The sequence below is a fragment of the Saimiri boliviensis genome, chromosome 6 (assembly GCF_048565385.1).
Source record: "Saimiri boliviensis isolate mSaiBol1 chromosome 6, mSaiBol1.pri, whole genome shotgun sequence".
NCBI lineage: Eukaryota > Metazoa > Chordata > Mammalia > Primates > Cebidae > Saimiri > Saimiri boliviensis.
Window position 1 is genome coordinate 101,683,075 of NC_133454.1, and position 24,195 is coordinate 101,707,269.

General features: G+C 44.2%; 1 protein-coding gene across 4 annotated transcripts in view; it reads left to right on the top strand.

Annotated features, from left to right (window-relative positions):
- Positions 1 to 977: 977 nt before the first annotated feature.
- The window catches only part of KIAA1549L (KIAA1549 like), a 294,483-nt gene continuing 271,265 nt past the window's right edge, over positions 978 to 24,195 (top strand). Inside the window, exon 1 of one of the 4 annotated variants that reach the window (XM_074401291.1) lies at positions 978 to 1,849. In XM_074401291.1, the coding sequence (XP_074257392.1) occupies positions 1,612 to 1,849 (238 nt within the window). In that variant the 5' untranslated portion in view covers positions 978 to 1,611. Of the gene's footprint in view, positions 1,850 to 1,879; positions 2,060 to 24,195 lie in introns of those variants that run through there. The other 3 variants (XM_039471338.2, XM_074401295.1, XM_074401294.1) reach the window with 3 other exon arrangements.

A 24,195-nucleotide genomic window follows, 5' to 3' on the forward strand; every position in this document is an offset into this window, starting at 1 on the left:
CTGCATGTTTTGTTCTCTTACCTCCTTCAGATCTTGGCTTAAACTTCACCTTCTCAGCAAGGCCTTTTTTAACAATGTTTAGCATTGCAACACCCTCTCCCCACGTTTCATTCTTTTACATCGATTTTTCTTCATGGTATTTACCAGTCTAATATTCTATTACTTATTTGTTTATTGCACTTGAACTCCTACTAGAATGTCAGCTCCAGGAGGGCAGGGAATTTGTTTATGGCTGTTGTCCCTGGCACATCACAGGCCATCAATAAGTACAGTTGAGTGAATAGTGTCTGAGCCTCACCAGGTCAAGGAATGTGTATGTTTCCTCGCTGCTTGTATACAGTGCCTAATGCTGGCAAACAACCGGCCTGTAATGAATACCTAGTGACTGGGGATGGATGAGGTGCCTAAGAACCAGGTTGCATGCTAAGGCCATCAAGGCTAGCAAGGGTGAAGAGCAGGAGACCAATTCAGGTGAGGCCTGGGCCTTTTGTCCCTCTGGGCAGGGGCTGCCTGATTCTTATTTGGGGGAAGGGACTTTTTTGGAAAAACTTCCCCGGTCTTCCCAGTGCACCTTGTAAATGCTTTGCACGTAGTGTGGCTGCAACAAATATTAATAATGTGTTTTAATCCAGCGTCTTATTGCAATTAGGCCACAGCCGCCTGAGCTCCTCAGGGTTTAAACCGGCATGCAGGTGTCCGCCGGCCCCTCCGAGAAGTAGTGAGCAAATAGCACAAAGCGCGCTCGCCGAGCTACAAAGAGCTTTCCCAAAATCCAGGCGGAAGCGCTTTCCTACCATTTGGGCACGTTGACCATGACCCTCCTCCCTCGCCAGACAACCTCTCCCGCCGACCTTCCCTCCTCTAGATGAGGGACAGGATGGGAGGGAAGCTCTCCGGTTGAGGACCTCCGCTGTGCGGGAGCCGCCGGGAGGGGTCCCCCTCCTGGGTCCCGAGCCCGGCCAGGCGCGCGGGAGCGGGGGGCGCGCGGTGGCTCCTCGCGGGGATGCGCGCGCGCGCCGGCCTCGCCTCCTCGCCAGATCCGGAGGCTACGTGCTTTCTTTGTCAATGAGGCGCAGCTCTGAGCTGCAGTAGCACTCGCGGCCCGGGAGCCGGAGCTGGAGCCGGGGCTGGAACCCGAAGCCCAGCGAGGCACGAGGAGCGAGGAGTGAGGAGCTACGAAAGCAGGGCGCCAAGGCTGCAGCGGCGGCGGGAGGGAGGGACCCTAGCGCGCCCCGCTGCCGCCACCCGGGTTCCCGGCAGCCTCGCCCCCTCGCTCTGCAGGAGCCGGCCCGGGGGAGGGGGTCCGGGCGGCGTCCATCCCACCCTCGCCGCCCCGAGCGCGCCGGCGCGCAGCGACAGGCACCGTGGGAACCCCGGCCCGCGCCCGCCGCTGCTCCATGCGGGCCCGGCCCCTGAGCGGGTGAAGCCGCGGCTCCCCGGAGCCCGCCCCGGGCGCGGCAGAACGAGCGAGCCAGTTGCGCCGCTCGGCACCCCCTCCCTCCGGCGCCCGGGCCGTGGCCGGCGATGCCCGGTGAGGACCGGGGCGCCGAGGGCTGGGCTCCCCGGCGCGGTGCAGAGCGAGGCAGCGGCCTGGATGTGTGAAGCGTCCCCATGGCTCCGCAGGAGGCCAAGCCTCAGGGCTCAAGGGTAGCCGCGCCCGCGGCGCGGGGGCGCAGGAGCCGGCTCGTGGCGCGTGGGCTCGGTCGGGCCGGCTGGGGAGCCGCGTGCTGCACGGGCGTGAGGGGCCCCGGGGCCGGCGCGTCCCACAATGCGCCCCCGAGGCTGCCGACGCTGCTGCTGGGACTCCTGCTGCTGGCGGCCCTCCTGGAACACTGCCAGGCCGACCTGGGTAAGCGCTTGGCGTCAGGGCGTCGGCGGAGGTTTCTGGAGGAGCAGGGCGGCGGGTCGGGACCCACACCTGCCCGGGTGGCGGTGGATGGAGAGGTCTTGGCAGCACCGGCTCTGGGATTCTCTCCGCCCTTTGCTGCTGCAACAGCAGGCGAACTGTCAGAAATCTGTCTTTCCGGAAGGCACTTTGGGCGAGGAAGAAAAAGAAAAGGTGCAATCCCCTCTTCTTTTTGGACAAGTTGTTTAACCTTCCTAGTGGTCTCGCAGGCGCGCTTGCTTCATTTAGAGAAAGATGTGTGTTTAGGACATCTTAAACCTGAAATGTATTATTAGAACACGTTTCTGGGTGGCGACGTCCCCGGTATTTTGGGCTCCCTGTTGAGTGTCCACTTGGTCTTAACTGCATGAAATGGCTAGAGAGTTTTAGGCAATCCGCCTGTCGGCTTCCCAAATATCAACACAGTTTCCCCTGTGTTGATAGGGGAACTCTTTTCTTTTGGGAAGGAGGTGTTTCTAATAATTGCTTGCACCTTGCAAAGGGATGCAGGCGCTCACCAAGTATATAATCCACTGTTAGCAGGTTAGTTAAAAATAGTCATGCTTCGCTTTTCGACTCCCAGCAATCCCTAGGAAATAGATTTCTGTAATTCCTTGGACAATTTTGAAAAATCTGTTGTAAGTATTCTAGATGGGGGTGGATTATTCTGCTAATTCAAAACTTACACTGTGCATTCAGCAATTGTCTTGGAAATAGGAATGATTACTGCTGCACTTGGAAAGGGCAGGCTTTTGTGTTTGTTGTCATGAAATTCTGAGCTCTTGATACATTTGACCTATCAAGGAATATAGTTCTCACTTCAGATAATGTGTTCCTGTAGTTTTGTGGTTTTTAGCCAGGACTAATGACCTCTTCTTTCCCAGAGTACCCCCTCCCCCAAATTAGATTAAAATTCCTAATTGTAAGGGGCTGACATTGTGTTAGATAAGAGAGTTTCAGGTTAAAAATATTTCTGATCTTCAGCAGCTTAATTCAGAGCCCATTTTCAATCTTCGATTCACGTAAAGGGTCACTGATAGGAGGTGCTTGTGCTTGCAAGTTACTGTCAAAGAATTTTCCATTGTGATGATAGTGGTTACAAAGTTCAGGAATCTTTGGATGTGTGCCTCGGACTTGAGAACAAACTCTGACAAATTTTACCCCCGATTTTTATGCCTATATTAGTTTTTAGTGATGTGTATTTGGCATAATTGTTAAAACGTTAAGTCCTGAGAAAGACCCACGTAAATCCCTTGGTATTTATTGGCTCAGAAACATACATCCTGTTTTTGATGAAAGGATATCAAGTCCTTGGTAGTTTTTGTGAACTGCTTATGAGATATTTACTTTAGGATGATGCTCATTTGTTCAGCCGTCTGCAACATGTGAAATTGGCTTTCATGTGTTGTTCTGTTCAGCCTGATGTTGGGCGATTTCCTCGGACCAGTTTTGAATTTCTGATCTCCCTTCTGACCTTTCTACCCTGGGCCTTCTGAACCTCCCTGACTTTCTTTGGCTCCTCTTTCAGACCGCCAGAGCCTGACTTAGGGGACTTCTGATCAACATTATTTGGGTTTAGCCCCGGTGTCCTCTTTCTTTTTTCTTTCAATGTGGTGGTTGTGGAGATACAGGGCTGGGAAAGATGCTTTGATTACATGATGGTAAAAATCGTTACAGTTGATGTTGCTCCCCAAAGCCCTCTCTGTCTTTCCCCAACTCACTGGAGTGACTCGTTGCTGCCTCTCTGCTTTTTGGATGCCCGTTCTGCTGTCACCCTTTATGACCAGCTTCCCATGGTCCAGCCCACCTGTGGATCCACCCTCTACCTCTGGGCTCCATGGTTTTCTGTGGATTTGCCGCTGATTCAATTCCATGGCTTGTGTCTCTCTCAAGGGAAGAGTTAAATACTGGGTTTCCTGTGTGTAACTCTTACCTCTTACGTCCTACCTGCTCTCATTTGTTCTCTGATTTCCACTTGAGGCAGTTTTCACCCCTAGTGCAGGGCATGCCAAGGGCTTTGTGGGAAGAAGCGGTGTCAGGAGGGAACCGTGAGAATGAAAGACGCTTTCTGGGGACCTTTGACTTTCGGCAAACCACCTAGTTTGGCACTTTTTCTCAGGACTTGCTGTGGTGTGGTGCTGCCGCTCACTGCAGAATGCCTCCGACCCTGAGCTGTCTGAGATCTTACTCAAAGTGCTGGCTTGCTACAGACCTGTCATTTACATGGCTGCTCTTTCTTGTTGCTTAAGCAAGGCTAAGCCAGACATTTGCCTTGGTTAAAAAATGGGCAAACAGATTTGTTTCTGGGAAATTCTGCAGCAGTTGTTCAGCACCTTCCAGTGCTGGAGACCCTGCAGTGTGTTCCCAGACCGCTTCCACCCAGCCCACCTGAACCTCTTTTGCTTGAACATTCTAAAGGAATCGGAGCTTCTTCTCTTTTCCACGTAAAGAAAAGGCTGTTGTCATCTTCACTGCCCTCCCTCAGACTCCTAAATTCCATCTCCGTCTTCTGTCTTGTTCCCAGCCAGTAAGTTCTGTTTTGGATGCGGGAGGTTGGTGTGGGAAATAAGTTTCTTTGTAGCAGTGAGTGCTGACACCCTCTGTTCTCTTCGGCCATCCAGGCTCCAGGCAAAATGGTAGAGCTCAGATTTGAATTCACTGTCTTTTTCATTACTGAGCTTCCATTCAGTTCATGTCAGTAAGCATGTACTGCGTGCCTGTTATGTACAGGGATAGCACTCATCCATGGGCAGCTACTCAGTGTGACTGGGTCTCGGTTCTCCCATCTGGAAAATGGGGACAATCATAGTTCCAATCTCATTGGGTTCCTGTGAGGATTACATGGTTAATGCACCTAAAGTGTTTAAAAACAGTGCTTGGTATACAGTAAAGGCTCAATAAATGCTACCTGCTCTTTTAAAATGGCAGCAGTAGATGGCGTGTTGACCCTGTCTAGGTGCTGTGCAGGGGCAGGGGATACAGAGGCGAATAAGGACAAGGCAGTTTGTAGAAGCCCCTCAAGAAAAGGGCAGTCAAGGCCCTTGCACTCTGTACCACGTGATCAGAGCTCAAGAGGGAACAGTGAATTCTGGGGGAGTGAGAGCCTTGAAGGGTGAGTAGGGGTTGGCAGTGTTGATGGTGGCATTTCTGGCAGAGAAAAATTAAAGGGTTATTTGTGGTCAGAGCACAGGACACTGTAGGGAGGAGTCCCCAGCATCCTCTCCCCATGCTGGGGCTTTCCCAGGCTGTCCTCTGCGGGCCGAAGGGCTCTAAGGGGCTGCGTGTTTCTCCCTCCAACTTAGTTCCTGGTTTACCTTCATTTGCCTATTACCTGTTACAATACCCAACACAGAATAGGAATTTATTAAATTTTCAGTCTCTATACTCCTGTTCCCCCCTATTTGGCTGATTCTGTTAGATGTTAGAATACTATCTCATTTAAATATATCACAGTAAGTTGTGATTGACTGCTTTATTAAGGGAATATATTTGCATTTCAAGAGAAGGTTTTGCTGTTACAAAAGAATTTCCTCTGATTACACTATCAATTTTAGCATCAGTGCCGTATGGTGATGAGAAGAATGTATATTCTGTTGTTTTGGGGTGGAGAGTTCTGTGGATATGTATCAGGTCTGCTTGATCCAGACCTGAGTTCAGGTCCTGAATACTTCTGTTAATTTTCTGTCTTGATGATCTATCTAATATCGTCAGTGGGGTGTTAAAATGTCCCGCTATTATTGTGTGTGAGTCTAAGTCTCTTTGCAGGTCTCAAAGAACTTTGTAGGTCTCTAAGAATTTGATGAATCTGGGTGCCCCTGCATTGGGTGCATATGTATTTAGGATACTTAGCTCTTCTTGTTGAATTGATACCAAAGAATTTCTAATTTAAAACACAGTGTTGGGGGAGATAGTTTTGATGTGGGACGTCTTCCTTGCGCCTCCCCAACCTCCTTGTACCCATCATCAACTTGCAGTCGAGTTTAGAACAGGTTCAAGGTCATTCGTTCATTCATTCATTCATTCATTCAAAAACAAGCCTTGTTCTCACCAGGATGAGAAAGAATGGGGCTTGTTTTTGTTCATTACTGTTACCTTGGAATATTGAGCCCCGTGCCGTCCAAACTTAACTGTGCTTACCAGTCATTTGAAGATCTTGTTAAAATGTGGATTCTGGCTCGGTAGGTCTGAAATAAGGCCTGAGAGCCTGCATCGTTAACAAGCGCTTGAGTAATGCTGATGATGCAAATTCACAGTCCCCATTTTGAGAAAGAAGTAACAATAAGCAAATACCTGTAGGTCGGGTAATGGTAAGTTTGATGGAGAAAAATAAATCAGGGTAGGGGATGGCCCCTTCACACATGTACTCGTCTAGATGGAGTGGTGAGGAGGGGAGGAGATGACACTGAGTAGACCTAACAGTGGAAATCTGGGGGGAGAATATTCCAGGCTGTGGGAAAAAGCTCAAGGCAAAGGCCTTGAGCCGAGATTGTGCTTGGGTTATTTGAGGAACAGCAGAAATACCAGTGTAGAATTGACTGAGCTAAGGGAGAGTAGTGAGAATGCTGCTGAAGAGAGAGATGGGGCTGGAGCCTATAGGACTTACTGGCCATGGTGATGACTTGGTACTTTAGTTGGAATGAGATGGTCAGCCATTGGAGCATCCAAATAAGAGGTGACATAATCCAATTTCAGTTTTAAAAGGATCCCCCTGGCTGCTGTGGGGAGAAAAGTCTGTAAGGTCAAGTATGGAAGCCAGAGATCAGGAAGGAAGCTGTTGTTGAAATCAATCTGCAGATGAAGTTAGCTTAGACAGGGTGGTAGCAGAAGACGTGGTTATATTTTGAATATGTTTTGAAGATAGAGCTACCAGAATTATCTGGTGGATTAAAAGGGTAGGAGAGAAAGAGAGGAATTGATAGGGCTTCAAGGGCTTTGACTCAAGCACCTTAGAAGAGGAAGTTGCCATTAATTGAGTGGGAAAGGTTGCAGGCAGTTCCGGTTTGGGGTGAGGTTCATTTGGGGTATGTAAAGCTTGAAATGTTTAATCAAGTGGAAATGTCAGGTTGCCAGTTGAATAAAGTAGTCTGTAATTCTAGGGCAACAACAGGTCCTAAGGTATAAATCTGGGAGCCATCAGAATGGATGTGAATAAGAAACCTAGAGAGTAAGTATGGAGAAGCGGGAGGGCGATCTGAGTAATGCGCCTGGGATTATGACAGTGTTCAGGGGTTCAGGGAGAGGGGGACCAGCAAAAGATAGAGAGAAAAACAATAAGGCAGTAGAAAGAGAAGAAAGCATATATGGTGTCCTGGGAGCCAAGAGAAGAAAGCAATCAAGGAGGAGGGCATGATTGGCTTGGACAGATGCTGCTAAGAGTAGAGTTAGATGGTACCAGCAATGCATGTTGGTTTGGGGATGTGAAGGTGGTTAGTGGCTCTGAGAGTGATGGGAATAAAAGTCTAACTGCAGAGGGTTCAAGAGAGAAAGGAAAAACAGGCCGTGGAGGCAGCACATAAGACAATTCTTCCAAAGTCTTTTCTCTAGAGAAAGGCAGAGTCATAGGGGAGGTGGGCGAAGGGAGGGTTAAAATGAGATGTAATTATATATGTTCACACTTTCTCATTTTTAAACATGAAAGACATAGGACCAGAGTGTTTGGTTTGGTGTTTCTCCCCCAAATGTAGATGGCCCAATAAAATGTATTTTGAATTTTTACTCTCAATATGACTAGTCCTTCAAAGATTCTTACAAGATGTCCCAAATCTTGCCTTCCATCTTATTCTTCCCACTCCCACATAGTAAAGAAGATGATCTTGGGGCCAGAGCACAGGGCGCTGTAGGGAGAAGTCCCTGGCACCCTCTTCCTGCCCTGGGGCTTCCCCAGGCCCTCCTTGGGGGGCTGAGGGGCTCTGAGGGGCTGGGATACTACAGCATTTGGGGGTTCAGGGAGAAGGGGGACAAGCAAGAGAGAGAGAAAAGGAGGTAGGAAGAGAAGAAAGTGTATTAAATATTAAAAGTAGTGTCACTGGTCCTTGGAAAAGTACAGTATTACTGTTCTTTTAATACTGGCATAAACCAGAAGTTAGATATTCCCTTGCTGACCCACATCCTTCCCTCAAACTGACCACCACCATGGAAACTTCGAGATCTTGAAATTCTGATGACAACTAGAGAATCTCTCAGAAGCTTACTTAGCTCAAGTCTCAAATTACTGGAATATGATCTGAGAATATTTAGAATGAATGTGCACACTTCCCTTTTCATTTTCATTAACCTTCAAGCCCGTATTGTGGTTTTCTTTCTCTTTTTTTTTTTTTTTTTTTTTAAGACAAACAAAAACTCCACTCTTCTCCAGACAAAAGTGAATAGTTGGAATGACCTTAAAACATTTTCGTTGCTTGACAGCATATTAGGGGGGATTTCTAAACACACAGAGGGACACATTATTCTGGATCATGGGATGCCTGCCGTGGATGGTGACTCTCTCTGGGGACTTCAGGACCAAAGGAGCAGTTAGCAATCTGGGTGTTGTAAATGTCAGTTTTAGGAGCTGGTGGGAAGGTGGCAACTGAGTCATATTGATGCAGCAGTGTTTATCAAGCACCCAGTGTGTGTCATGCCCTTCACTAGATGCTGGGGGTAGAGTGAGAACAGATCAGGCCTGGACCCTGCCTTTAGGCAGCCTGTAGTCCAGGACAAGAAACTCTTACCTGGGCAGGTGCAATGACAGGTGGGTAAAGTACGTCCATGAATTGGGTCAGGTTGGGGGATGTGGCAGGACAGCAAGTGCCTGCGTTGCCCAAAGAGGCAGCCACTGCTGAGTGGCAGCCTGCGTGGGACTGAGGCTCAGGGTACCGCAGTTCTGACTTCTCAACAAAAGCCAAGTCTTTACTTAGAATCTTTTTGTTTTTAAATATTGCCAATTAATTCAGATTTCGAAAATGTCATGCAGTACGAAGAGAACACACTCATCAGCTACCAGCTTTTTCTTCTTTTTTGAAAGTCATCTTTATTAAGGTGTAATTTACATACAGAGAAATTCATCCTTTGTAGCTGTACTGCATTACGAGTTTTGACAAAAGTGTGCAATCATGCGTCCACCACCACAATCCAGATATAGAACATTTCTGTCACCCCAAAAAGTCCCCTCCTGCCCCTTGCAGTTAATCCATTCCTCTGACACACCCAGTCCTTGAAAACCACCAATTAATTTTCCATCCCTGTAGTTTTGCCTTACCCAGAGGGGTCACAGAAATGGAATTGTACTGTATATAACATTTTGTGTCTGGCTTTCTTTCACTTAGCATAATGCTCTTGAAAATTATCCATGTCATTGCATAGATCACCAATTCCATTCTTTTTATTGCAGAATAGTATTCCATTGCACCACAGTTTGCTTATTCATTCAGCAGTTGATGGACATCTGGGTTGTTTCCAGTTTGTGGCATGAAAGTCTTTCTGCGGGCAGTTTTCATTCCTTTTGGGTAAATGCCTAGGAATGGGATTGCTGGGTCGTGTGTTAGGAACGTGTTTCGCCTTATAAGAAACTGCCAAACTCTTTTTCAAAGTAGCTGTACAGTTTTGTATTCCCATTAGCAATGTATGAGAGTTCTAGTTGTTTCTCTGTATCCTCACTGGCACTTGGTATTGTCAGCTTTTTTTTCCTTTTAATTTAAATGTCAGCCATTCGAATAGTTTAGTGGTATCTCATTCCAGTTTTAGTTTACATTTCTCTAATTACTAATAATTTTATTATTATGTATCTTTTCATGTTCTTACTTGCCATCTATATCTCTACTTTGAAGTGTCAAGTTATTTTGCCCATTTAAAAAAAGTTAGATTGCTTTCTTTTTACTGAGTTTTGAGCTTTCTTTGTATAGTCTGGATACAATTTTTTTTTTTTTTTTTAATCAGATAGGTGTTTTGCAAATATGTTCTCCCGGTCTGTGCCTTGTCTTTTCTTTTTATTTACAATTTTTTTTAAAGGAGAGAAGTTTTACATTTAGATTAACTCTATCAACTTTTCAATTTAAGATTTGTGCTTTTTGTGTCCTAGCACAGAAATTGCCTAATCTGTGCCAAGGTCACAAATATCTATGATTTCTTCTAGAAGTTTTGAGTTACTATTTTTACTTTTAGGTCTGTGATCCATTTCATGTTAATATTTGTGTATGGTGGAAAGTAAGAGTCAAGATTATTTTTAAAAATACAGATATTTGATTGTTCTAGCACCATTTATTGAAAATACTATCCTTGCTCTGTTGACTTACCTTGGCACCATGTATGTCTGGGTTTGTTTAGGGATTCCAGTCTGTTCTACTGATCTTCTCTCTATGCCAGTACAACACTGTCTTAATTTCTCTAGCTCAGAGTTTGTTAACATCAGCATTATTAACATTTGGATTCAACAGTTCTTTGTTGTGGACACCTGTCCTGTACATTAGAAATTTAGCAGTATTTCTGACTGCCTGGTAGATGTCAGTAACTCCCCTCATTCTCAGTTGTGACAACCAAAAATGTTTCCAGACATTGCTACATGTCCCCCTGGGGAGTAAAATTGGCTCTCATTGAGTTCCACTGCTTTAGTTCTGTAGTAAGTCTTGAAATCAGATAGTGTGAGTATTCTTTATTCTTTTAAAAAATCTTTTTGGCTATTCTAGGTCTTATGCTTTCTATACAGATTTTAGTATCTTCTTGTCAATTTCTATTTAAAAAGCCTGCTAGATTTTTGATTGAAATTTCTTTGAATCTAGACCAATTAGAGATCACCATCTTAACAGTATTGATTTTTTAAAAAAAATCATGACTATATCCCTCTCCATTGACTTAGGTATTCTTTGTTTTCTCTCATCAATGTTTTATAGTTTTCAGCATACAAATTTGTACATACTACATTTTCCATGTTTTTCAGTGCTTTGGCAAACAGCAATATGAAATTTTCTTTGTTAGTATATAGGAATACGATTTTAAAAAACCTTATATCATGTGACCCCTTCTAAACTCATTTTAGTTCTAGTAGCTTTTTATAGAATCGTTGGAATTTTTCTAAATAGAAAATCATGTTATCTGTGAATAAAGACACTTCTCTCTCTTCCAAATCTGTAAGCCTTTTATTTATTTTTTCTTGCCTTATTGCACTGGCTAGAGCGTCTAGTACTTTGCTGAGTAGAAATAGGGCTAATGGGCATCCTTGCCTTGATGCTGGTATTGGAGGAAAATATCAGTCTTTCTCTATTAAGTATGATGTTGGCTATAGTTTTGATTTTGTTTCATAGAGGCCTTTTATCAGGATGAGGAAGTTCCCTTCTCTAGCAAATTTGCTGTGGATTTTTAGCATGAATGGTTATCAATTTTGGCAAATGCTTCATCTCTATTGAGATGATCATAGGAGTTTTCTTTAGTTTGTGAAAAAACAACCTTTTACAAACTAAAAAAACAACTTTTTACAAACTAAATAAATTCCTGGCCGGGTGCAGTGGCTGATGTTATAATCTCAGCACTTTGGGAGGCCAAGACAAGCAGATCCCCTGAGGCCAGAAGTTTGAGACCAGCCTGGTCAACATGATGAAACCCCGTCTCTACTAAAATTATAAAAATTAGCGAGGTATGGTGGTGCATGCCTGTAGTCCCAGCTATGTGGGAGGCTGAAGCATGAGAATCATTTGAACCCAGGAGGCGGAGGTTGAAGTGAGCCAGGATTGTGCTGCTGCACTCCAGCCTGGGTGACAGAGCAAGACTCTGTCTCAAAAATAAAAAATAAAATAAAATAATAGGGAAGTATTTCCACTTCTTCTTTATAGATGTGATTGTGTAGAATTATTTCTCCTTTAAGGCCCATGGGCTTACAGATGATATTGAAGATCCTGCAAGAATTTCTTTAGTAAAATAAAAACTATCAGTTACCTCTGGTTCATTTTCTCATTCTGTCTCTCTCTCTTTCCCTTTCTTTCTTTTTTTTTTTTTTTTGTTTTGAGATGGGGTCTTGCTCTGTTGCCCAACTTGGAGTGCAGTGGCACAACTTTGGCTCACTGCAACCTCCACTTCTGAGGTTCATGTGATTCTCCTGCCTCAGCCTCCCGAGTAGCTGGGACTACAGGCATACACCACCATACCTGGCTAATTTTTGTATTTTTGGTAGAGACAGGGTTTCGCCATGTTGGCCAGGCTGGTCTTGAACTCCTGACCTCAGGTGATCCTCCTGCCTTGGCCTCCTGAAGTGGTGGAATTACAGATGTGAACTACCATGCCTGGCCCATTTTCTCCTTCTTAGAGCTATCAGCAGACACTACTTTGGTTTAAGGTCTCGGAAAGCAGCCTGGGTGAGGGAAAATTGTATCGGATGCATTCGGGAGACTGAGGTCACTCCTGACTGTTATTTATCAAATTATTTCACTTTTCAGGGCTTTCGTTTTTTCACCTATGGATAAGAGCCTCAAGATCTTCCCTTCTTCCCCCATCCCCTGTCTGTGTCTTCATGAGCCATAAGCAGATGTTTTGGTGGAGTTCCACCATCTGCATTTCCTGCTTCTTCCTGCATTAGCAGCCAAGCCCAGCCAAGGATTTTCATTCTGAAAAGGGAAGAGTTTTCCCACAGCTTGCTGTCATAGTTTCAATGTGAGGCGCAGATAAATATAGGCCTATCTTCAATCTTCATTGGCTTTAAAACAATTATGAAAGTAATATACACTTTATAAAATTCAAGCAATACTGAAGTAGGTAAAGTAAAATGCAAAAGGCCCTGTTGGCCTTGTGTATTAGTCCGCTCTCACGCTAATATAAAGGACTGCCCGAGACTGAGTAATTTATAAAGGAAAGAATTTTAATTGACTCATAGTTAGTTTCGCATGGCTTGGGGGGGCCTTGGGAAAGTTACAATTATGACGGAAGGGGAGGCAAACACATCCTTCTTCACATGATGGCAGGAAAGAGAAGTGCCGAGTGAGGTGGGGAGATTCTTATAAGACCATCAGATCTTGTGAGAACTCACTATCACAAGACTGGCATGGGGGTAACTGTCCCCATGATTCAATTAATTCCCACCGAGTCCCTTCCATGATACATGGGGATTATGGGAACTACAATTCAAGGTGTGATTTGGGTGGAGACACAGCCAAACCATATCACCTTGCTATTCCCTAGAGTTGTGCTGTTAAGCAAGTATGATGGATCCTTCCAGAACTCTTCATACAAATATTTATATCCATAGATGTAGCTTCACTTTTTTTTTTTTTTTTTGAGATGGAGTTTTGCTCTTGTTGCCCAGGCTGGAGTGCAATGGTGTGATCTCAGCTCACTGCAACCTCTGCCTCCTGGGTTCAAGCAATTCTCCTGCCTCAGCCTCCTGAGTAGCTGGGATTACAGGCATGTACCACCACACATGGTTTCTTCATGTTGGTCAGGCTGGTCTTGAACTCCTGACCTCAGGTGATCTGCCCACCTCAGCCTCCCAAAGTGCTGGGATTACAGGCATGAGCCACCAGACCCAGCCACCTCACTTATTTTATTATTTTTTTATTTCTGATATAAAAGGTATAATATGTAGCAACTTGCTTTTTTCTCTTAACACTATATTATGACCCTCTTTCCATGCTAACTAAATTGTGTCATGAGAGAACTTGAACTTCTGTTAGAAACAGAGAAAGGTCTTTTATTATAAAAGAGAATAGCTTTAACAGCACAGGTCAGATTCAAACCTAGAGTTAAAATATCTCCTTAGACAGTTCTGCCCATTTTCCTTTACTCCTTGGCTTCCTTCCCTAGGTGATACTTCCACAGGCGTTTAAGAGAAATCATGGGCCTTTTTAAACACCATGTAGAATGGGGACAAACTTGTGTTTTAACCAATCCTGTAGATATAAATAAGGCCAAGTAGCCGCCTCAAGCATAGGCCAAGGTCGCTGCTGCACCTGCCTCCTATCACTCAGGCGCGGCTTTGCCCGAGTGTCCTAACCACGAGAGGTGAATTCGATTTAGATTGAGATTTATATGTTAAATCTATTCTTAGCTGGAAATAAAATCTCCTGACGTCAGATGCACAAAATGGCTTTGGTATTTATGCAGTTCCAGTAAATGGGAAAGCCTAGAATACTTCTACCTTGAGTCTTTCTGCATGAAATATGGCATGAAGGATCTGGAATGAAACTGGGACTCCCAGACCTGTCTGCCTATCTCTGTCCCTAATAATGAGTGCTCCTGTCCTGTCACTCGCCTTTTTATTTATCAGATGTCAACAGCAAACCTAGGAAGGCTGAAGAAAAATGGGAAGTGTGAGAAGAAAATGTGTTGAAACTCACAGTGTGGCTTTTAAGTTCTTGCTGAAAAGGGACGAATAAAAATATCTCCAGATCTTACCCTTCATTATCAATTAAGAAATCTTGGTTTTGAAAAGAATAGGAGGATCAGTCTTCAGGCATTATTTTGGATATAATTAAGCTGGGTGAAAGTGTATTAAAAAATCAGTGTCCTAGAACTGTCTTTGGCAGTTTTCTATTATTATTTTATTAATACTGGAGATGAACATATGAGTCAAGCTGGTGAACCCTATAGAAACTGAACCTTTTTTCCAGTAGGGTGCGGAATATTTCTCTAGGTTCTAGTCCAGCAATAAACACATTTTAAACAAGTGTTTTCCATTCTTGTGGCCAGTGTAGTATCTTTACTTTTCCCTGCAGGGATAACAGTTCCCAGAGTTTGGTACAACAGTTCACGGTTGTTGAATCTTTCAGTTTCTTTTCCTGTTTGAATCTCACACTACTCCTAAGAGAGGGTTGAGGAAGTGATTCCTAAAGGTCACACAGTGGTCCAGGGATGCGCGAATTATTCTATGATTTAGGGCACAGATCATCTAACTACACAACTGAAACTAGCTCAAGTATGGGGACTCAGGCCACGGGGGAATCCCAGGTGACGTATTTGTAATAGGAATGAAATATAACCAGGCCACATGGATGCAATAATGAATTGATAGAAATAACAACTAATACTTTTGAACATTTACTGTTTGTATTAGCTCATTTGATTCTCATACCAACCCTATGAAGTAGGTTCTGCTGTTATCCCCATGTTTCAGAAGAGGGAACTGAGGCACAGAATAACTTAACAGTTACTTGTTCAGTGTCTACTAGTTAACCATAGGAGTAGAGATGGGAACCCAGGCAGTTTGATTCCAGAGCCTGCCCTCTGCTTCATGATGTTGCCTTCCAGAACATTAACAGGCTAAGGTGACTGGCTGTGCATCTGCTGGGCCCGGCGCCTCTTCTTCCTATGGCCCGGTTCATCCTTCTGCCCCTTCCTGCAGACTGGCTTTTTCTGCTTACCCATAACTGCTTGGTTCTCCGGACACTAAACCTTGCATGGGGCTTTCAAGTACTGCGGTGCTCACTGCAGCTGGAGTGGGCAGGGCTCTTCAGTGTAAATGCCCACCGTCAAGTCTCTGTCCCAGTTCCACATTTCCATGAGGAAGAATCAAGTTGCTGCAGTCTGGCCAACCCAATGGAGTTAGGGAATCTGGGTATCTACCCCTCATCCGTTCAGCAGCGGCCAGAGAAGGGGCACATGGTATAAAAAAGTCTTCTTAACCTGATCGCCCATTAACCATGGCCTTGGTAGAGGTCTGTTTTGAATAAGGTCAGTTTGCAGGGCAAATTTCTGAACATTTGTCTCCTCCTTCGTAGCCCTAAAAGACAACTTCACATGTTGGTAAGATTGTTCTATGAGAGATAACAATGACAGGTGGCCTGCTTGATAGTGTTGGTCAATTTTCCTGTATAAATATTCCCGCCATGGCTGATTTCAAGCTACCAACATGATGATGGAGTTGGGAAGCAATGCCTCAACTGGCTCACCTCTGATATGACCTGGTCCGGGCACACCAGTGCCCCTAGACATATGTGCGCTAGAGGCAGGGAAGCTTCCACAGTGAGTGCATCATGTCTCCAAGGGGTTTGAAACCTAGGCTTAATGGGACAGTCAACTAGGTGGGCTTATAATTACGTAAAAGGGAATCAGATTTCAAGGTAGGGAGGGTGGGAGTCAGATTTGCTGCATGCAGTCTAAGACAGCTTCAAACACTGTGTATAGTCCCAGCTGTTCAACCTAGTAGGCACGCAGTGATGCCTTCTAAAAATTTGCAATTTCCTTTGATTATGGTGTCTCACTTGTGACATATAATTAACCCTTTCACTGATTTTAAGACGTCAGGCCTAATATTCTTGAATGAGCATTGGTTGGGTTTTCTGGCACGGAAGGGTATAATTTTTCCTTGCTTCCAGATGTCAGCAGCTCCTCCTCCTTTGTTGTCATCGTGAACAGCCTCCTTTCCTTCACCTTTCAAACCTAGCGATGCAAAGTCCACATGGTAGCCTAGCAGCCATCTTTCAGTTGGATACACAGTCTCAATTCGGAGGCTTTTGTTTATGATCATAAGGCCGTCTCTCTCAGTTCGTGTAATTATGCTAAAAGCCAAGACAGTCATGTGACTACCACTTCTGACAGCGTGTCTGAGGCCTTAGCAGATCTCAAGGCCTGTCTGATTGGCTCTTTTCATTTGCACATCTGGGAAGGAGACCGGCAGTCTTGGCTATAGCGTGCTACTTAAGATTCTGCCGACGTTCCCTATCTTTCCTCCCGATGTGAGGATATTGCTAACCTTGGCCAGCTCTCACAACGGGTCGTGTTGGCCACTGGGAAATGCAGGGAGGAAGTGTCAACAGTGTGGGTCTCTCACCCTCCTTAGACATGGAACTCCCCGTGTCCTACTGATAGAAGGTCAGTGTCTTTACCTATAAAAATAGCACAATTAATTTATTCTTTTAATTTCCCTTGGGGTGTAGCAAGAGAAAAAATTTTACAAGATTCTTCTTTCACATTTTATTGAAGATTTGTCCTAGTTTGTGAATATGTTGACTTCTGAATAAGAAGCCTAAGACTAACATTTATGAGACAGCTATTACTGTGTTAGTCACTGGATCAAGAGTTTAATCTTATCGAGTCCCCATGACAACACTGTCAGGTAGTTCTTGCCCATTTTGCTTGGAGGAAGTTAAGATTGAGAGGCCATGTAAAAACTAACTTGCCTGAGGCACATTGCTTGTAAGTGGTGGAGCTGGGATTTGAAACGAGATCTGATTACAATGTAAATATATTGTCAGTTATACAGTACAGTCCTGCCCACCCAACATTTTATGAAATTTTCAAACACATAGAAAAGTAGAAAGAACTGTATAGTGAACACCCCTATATGTATCACCTAGATGGTGCAATTAACATTTTGCTTTATCATACATCTGTCTGTCTGTCTCACTATCCATCCATCAATTCATCTTATTTTTGATGTATTCAGAGTAAGTTGCAGACGTTGGTACATGTCACCCCTCAATACTTTAGCATTCGTATTATTGATTAGGTTTCAGTATTTGTTTAAGACTCTTTTTTGAGGTAAATTTTACATCCAGTGAAATACAAAACTCTTAAGTACATATTCCTGAGTTTTGAAAAATATATACACATGTGTAACTCAAATCCCTGTCAAGCTAAAGCACGTGACCAACCCGATAAGTAAGTTTTCTTTTACCCTTGCCCAGATGTTTCCATCTCTTCTCACTTGCCTCACCCAATCTAAGCAACCATGGTTTGATTTTATTTTTCACCATAGTTTAGTTTTTATATAATGCAGTTAAAAAAATTGCCAGTTTTCTTTGTTCTGCAGCAAAAGATAAAAGTGACTGTCTAGCCCCCATGTACAATAAAGATCACCCCAAGACAATTAGTGTCCCTACAGTTGTGATATACCATGCAGCCTTAAATAATGGTGTCTGTTGTTTCCAAATTGAGTTTCCTTATAGGTATTAATTCCTTATAGGTATTTATTAGGCACCTGTGGGTGGCAGGCACTGGGTTCCCCCTTTATATACTTCTTTTCTTTTCTTTTTTTTTTTTTGAGACAGAGTCTCACCCCATCACCAGGTGGCAGGCTGGAGTGCAAAGGTGTGACTTGGCTCACTGCAATCTCAGCCTCCCGGATTCATGCAATTCTCCTACCTCAGCCTCCCAAGTAGCTGGGACTACAGGTGCATGCCACCACGCCCAGCTGATTTTTTTTTTGGTACTTTTAGTAGAGACGGGGTTTCACCATGTTGGCCAGGATGGTCTCGATCTCTTGACCTTGTGATCCACCCGCCTCAGCCTCCCAAAGTGCTGGGATTACAGGCTTGAGCCACCGTGCCCGGCCCTATATACTTATTTTCATTGGTAACCACATACGTATTTATGACATTAGTCAGCCACTCCCGTGAATAAGTATGATTGCTAGCAGAAGGGAAGCCAAGGGTGCGGGGGAGGCTGGAGGAGGGGACCTGCCTTGGTGAGTGAGGAGAAGGGTTAGGGAAGGCTTTCCTGAGGAAGTGATATTTGAAGCAACATCTATTATAGAAGAAGGAATAGGAGATAACCAGGTAGAGTTTGGGGCCAGTGGAGAAGTGGGGACTGTCCTCTGTGTTGGGAAGGACTGTGATTCTTTCCCGAACTACAGAGGAGGTCGTCTGGATGGTGGGCAGGAGTGGAGGGGAGAGTGAGTGGTAAACGAGGAAGGAGAGGTAGCAGGACCAAAGTCACCCAGGAGACAGACTGTGGCCTTTATGTTCAGAGCAGTGGAAAGCCATTGCATGGTTTAAAGTAGAAGAGTAACCTTGACATTCAGTTATCTAGCCAATTGAGTTGGATGCACAGGAGGCATGGATGGTGTGTTCTGGAACCCTAGTGAAAATTAAACACCAACAACATGAAACATCCAAATTTTAGGAGAGCCCTAATTTGCATTTTGAATCCAAACAGATTTTCAGATTCCTCCTATGATTTTTCTCCCTGGCCTTCATCCAGTTGAGTTGGATGAAGAGGAGGCATGGATGGTGTCTTCTGGAACCCTAGTGAAAATTAAACACCAACAACATGAAACTTCCAAATTTTAGGAGAGCCCTAATTTGCATTATGAATCCAAATAGATTTTCAGATTCCTCCTGTGATTTTTCTCCCTGGCCTACATGACGGCCCAGGCAGTGATGGTGACTAATAAACATCCTCTGTGCCTCCAGCTCTTGCCCCACTCTGTCCTCCCATTTTCACTGCCTCCATTTCTTTGTCTCCTTCGCTCCTTAACTGGCTCCCTTTCCATCCTTCATGGAACAGAAAAGGGATGCTATTAGTCACTAGTGCTTGCCTGACTGCTAAATCCTGGGGCAGCTATCCAATCCCCTTTGCTCTCTGACTCTATAGATCTCCCAGGGTAGCCTCATTCAGATTCATGGATTTAACAACCACTTACATACTGTTGGTGCAGAAAACTCTCAGCTCTCTCTTGAGGATGAGACCTGTGCCTATGCAGTTTATTGGACATTGCTACCCATGGCTGCTGACAAGTTAGCATTTCTCCCTGAGAGGGAACTCATCACCCCCGAGCCTTGCTCCTCATGCTCTGTTTCCTTTTTATTACCTATTTCAGTGAGTGTGGCTACCACCCCTTTGTTGGAGCCCCAGATCTGACAAATGTTCTAGATTCTTGTTTTTTTTTTTCTTTTTTTTAAACCACGTTGTTGGAGCCAGCAATCTGAAAACTGTTCTAGGTTGTTTTCTAGTACATCATTTAGTTGGCCATTTTGCTGATAGCATTTCTTTTTCTTTTTTCTGAGACAGAATCTTACTCTCTCACCCAGGCTGGAGTACAGTGGCATGATCTTGGCTCACTGCAACCTCTGCCTCCCAGGTTCAAGTGATTCTCCTCTTAGCTTCCTGAGTAGCTGGAACTACAGGCATGTGCCAACCACACCACACCTGCCTAATTTTTGTCTTTATTTATTTATTTATTGACTCAGGGTTTCTCCATGTTGCCCAGGCTGGTCTTGAGCTCCTGGGCTCAAGTGATCTGCCTGTCTCAGCCTCCAAAAGTGCTGGGATTACAGTTGTTAGCCACTGGGCCCAGCCACTGCATTTTTGAACACTGCCATCATTCTGGCGATTTTCTGTCTTTGCTGCCTTGTTTCAGACCCTCCCTCCTCTTGGTCCATGTTCTTTCCAAAGCTGTGTCTCCTAATTGCCCCCACTGCCTCTAGTCTTGGCCCTCTTTTAACCAGCCTCATCCTCCAGCCAGAGACTTTCATAAAATATAAATTGAACCAAACCCTTTGTTGGCTCCCCATAACTCAGTTTGACTTCATTGCTTAGTAAGCTGGGTCCTTTATGAATGAACCACCTCCAGCTCAACACCTGCCAGGATACTCACTTTTGTCCACAGATGGGTTTTTAGAAATTAAACACTTGTGGCTAGATGCAATGGCTGATACCTGTAATCCCAGCACTTTGAGAGGCTGAGGCGGGAGGATCACTTGAACCCTGAAATTTGAAACCAGACTGGGCAACATGGCAAGGCCTCCTCTCTACCAAAAAAATTAAAAAATTAGTTTGGTGTGGTGGCATGCACCTGTAGTCCTAGCTACTTGGGATGCTGAGGTGGGAAGATCACTTGAGCCCAGGAGGCCAAAGCTGCAGTGAGCTGAGATCATGCCACTATAGCCCAGCCCGGGCAACAGAGCCAGACCCTAACTCAAACTTAAAAATAAATAAATAAATAAATAATTGCATGCTTGTCAAACAAATTGAAACATCACTTGAAAATCAAGAGCTTTTCCATAAAAAAATCAGGATTTCTAGGTTCTCTTGAAATAGTCAGAAGCTCAACCATACTGGTCCTGTATTTCTGGATGGCCACACTCAGCTGACACTTAGTAGTGGTGCCTCTTTTAGACAGGGCATCTGTCACGGCTCCTGTTTGTCCCATTTCACTCTCATATTGGCTGCGATGTGCTAACTGTGGCAACAAACCAACCCCCAAATCTACAATGGCTTACAGCCAGAGAAGTTACTCACTCACATAAAGACAAATGAGTGTTCCTAATGGGCAGAGAGCTCTCTTTAAAGCGGTGATTCGGAGACCCAGGGTCCTTCCATTTTGTGGCTTTGCCATATTCAGTCTGTGGCTCCCATGGCTGCCCTCCTTGTCTGCATGCAGCAGATAGAAGCAGACAGAGAGAGGAACAGGTCTCTAAGTGACATGTAGCATTCTGCGCACATTCTGGATTAGTGTTGTGTCGTTTGGCCATACTGACCTGCAGGGAGAGGCTGGGACACGTAATCTTAGAGTGGGCCCAGAAAGAGGAGGTAACAGGTTTGGTGAACAGCCAGCTGTTATCTGACCCAACTCATTTCTTTAATCTACTTGGCCCCTTTGGTATTTGAGTTTGCAATCCCTGCTTTTAACAGCAACAGGCTTTGGAGATAAGGAAACCTAGGTTCAAATCACTATAATGTCATCTCTATCAGGGCAGGAACTTAATCTGTTTTGTTCACTGCCTAGAGCAGTCTCTGGTACACAGTAGGTGCTCAATAAGTCTTGGTTGATTATATGTATGACTTCCTTCTGTCCCTAGCAATAATAATAGCTAACATTTATTTAAGGTTTATAATGTGCTTAACTCTGTTAGCGGGTTGGGTGCCATCTCAGGAAGAAGGTGCTAAGATTTGAACAGCCAGGGTAAATGTGAAAATTATTTCTTTTTCTCTTCTCTCTTATTTCCAGGATATTTCTGGAACTCTCTTTAATCTATGTATTGATGACAGAATGTAATGTATTTTCTTTTTCTTTTTTTTAATTTAGAAAGAAGGCTTTATTCTTATTTTTTATTCCCTTAGGTTTTTGGGGAACAGGTGGTATTTGGTTACGTGAGTGAGGAGAAAATGTAACGTATTTCTTTCTTTCTTTCTTTTTTTTTTTTGAGACAGAGCCTGTCTCTGTTACCAGGCTGGAGTGCAGTGGTATGATCTCGGTTCATCGCAACCTCCACCTCCTGGGTTCAAGCTACTGTCCGGCCTTAGCCTCCTGAGTAGCTGGGACTACAGGCACATACCACCATGCCCGGCTAATTTTTTTTGTATTTTTAGTAGAGATGAGGTTTCACTGTGTTGGCCAGGCTGGTCTCAAACTCCTGACCCCATGATCCGCCTACCTCAGCCTCCCAAAGTGCTGGGAGTGGTGTTAGTCACTACGCCCGGTCTATGTTTTCTTACTGACTGACTGCTAGGGTAAAACAATTAGCTGTTTTCAACTTCTTATAGTTTTGGTAGACAAATGGTTCTTACCTCAAGATTTTTTTTCCCTCTATGTAGTAAATTCTGATTATATTGGACTCAAATTGTACTTCAAGTGGATTGTAGTCTGCTGTCTTCTGCTTGGCAAAAAAGTTAGTGTTATTTTCAAAGTCACCTTGACATCTCTTAGCCATACACAGCACGGAGGGCAGAAGGTCTGATAGTTTCCTGCAGTTTGAGGTCCTGACAGTGCATGGGAAATGCAATTTCTTTCTTGTTATTGTTGTGACTTTCTGATTTCTTTGGGGTCAGGTTTGAGGTTAACTGGAAATAATTGATTGTATTTTTTCTTTCCCCATAGGAATACAAGTAAAATTCCTCATATCTTACTGTCCCTGACGTGGTGTCTTGCCAGTTATTATGGGATCAGGTAGCCTGAAGACCTCACCTAGAGCAACTTAAGGTGATAGCACCAGTGTTCTGGGCATTAGGAAGTGTAATTACCTTTGCATGAAGTATGTCCTATTACAGGGCCATCAGACCATTGGAACCCCACCTTTCCCTTTATTGAAGAAGGCTACTGGAGATTCAGGAGCTTAGCTGTGGGTCTCTCTCAGATGCTGCTTGAATCCCTTTTGCCAGAAACATATCCATGAGAAGATGGAAAACTACAATAAAAATAGTGATGTGTAAACACACAACTAAAAGAAATAGATTACTACAATACAGAAGTACTGTGAGAGGAAGAGATTAATGTGGATGATGCTGGTAGAATTTCTGATGAGTTGGGTTAATTGGAAGGAGGACCTTGAATAGGGGTTGAATGGAGAAAGTTTGACTTCACAGGGTCCAGGATCCTTCTCATCGCATTGGGTAACTAGGACATAGCCTAAAGTAAGTAGAGTGAAGGGACTCAGCTGAACTTACTCTTCTGTTCCCTTTAACTTATCAATAGCACTAACTTTCTTTTTTTTTTTTTTCTCTTTCATTTAAAAGCTTCCAAAACATGGCTGAGTATAGTAGCTAGCACTTTGGGAGGCTGAGGCAGGTGGATCATCTGAGGTCAGGAGTTCGAGACCAGTCCGGCCAACATGAAACCCTGTCTCTACTGAAAATACAAAAATTAGCAAGACATGGTGGTAGACACCTATAGTTCTAGCTACTTGGGAGGTTGAGGCAGGAGAATCATTTGAACCTGGGAGGCAGAGGTTGCTGTGAGCTGAGATTGTGCCACTGCCCTCCAGCCTGGGTGATGAAGTGAGACTCTGTCAAAAAAAAAAAAACCAATTCCAAAAATGAATTAATGTTTGTTTTAAGTTTACCTCTGTTTCCTAAATTTTATCTTAATTTCTTTAAAAGTGAAAACATTTTTCTTCCATTTAAAAAATTTATTACAAGGTAATCTTTTAATAATAATAAAGGAAATTTTTGAAAGGAGAAAAAAATCATACAGTTTTTATTTTTTTTAAATCAGATTGGAACACTGAAAGTTCCAATTTGGTGGTTGGCTATTTTTTTTTTCTTTTCTTTTTTTTTTTTTTTTTTTTGAGATGGAGTCTTACTTTGTCACCCAGGCTGGAGTGCAGTGGCACAGTCTTGGCTCACTGCAACATCTGCCTCCTGGATTCAAGCAATTCTCCTGCCTCAGCCTCCCAAGTAGCTAGGATTAGAGGTGCCTGCCACCACGCCCATCTAATTTTTGTATTTTTAGTAGAGATGGGGTTTTGCCATGTTGGCCAGGCTGCTCTTGAACTCCTGACCTCAAGTGATCCACCTGCCTCAGCCTCCCAAAGTGCTGGGATTACAGATGTGAGCCACCACACCTGGCCTGGAGGTTGGCTGTTAAATCATAACGTCATATGTCCATATTGTTCAAAAATGTAAAAAAAAAAAAAAAAAGTAACATTAGGTCTGCCTCCACTCTATGCCAGTGTTACTGATCCACATTGCTTATAACCAGTCTGTGGTAAGCTGAGTACAGGAACTAAAAGCGTGGAAACTTTATGGCAATTAGACATTGGTGGATTATTCCTTGGATCTGTCCCGTAGAACAGGAACTAGTCTAGTTTGGGTGTGAATGAACTCTCATGGTAAGGGCAGATGCCATGAACTGTAATAGAAGGATGATTTGGTAGGTGACGGCTTGGAAGGTAAAAAGGGACAAGCAGGGAAACAAA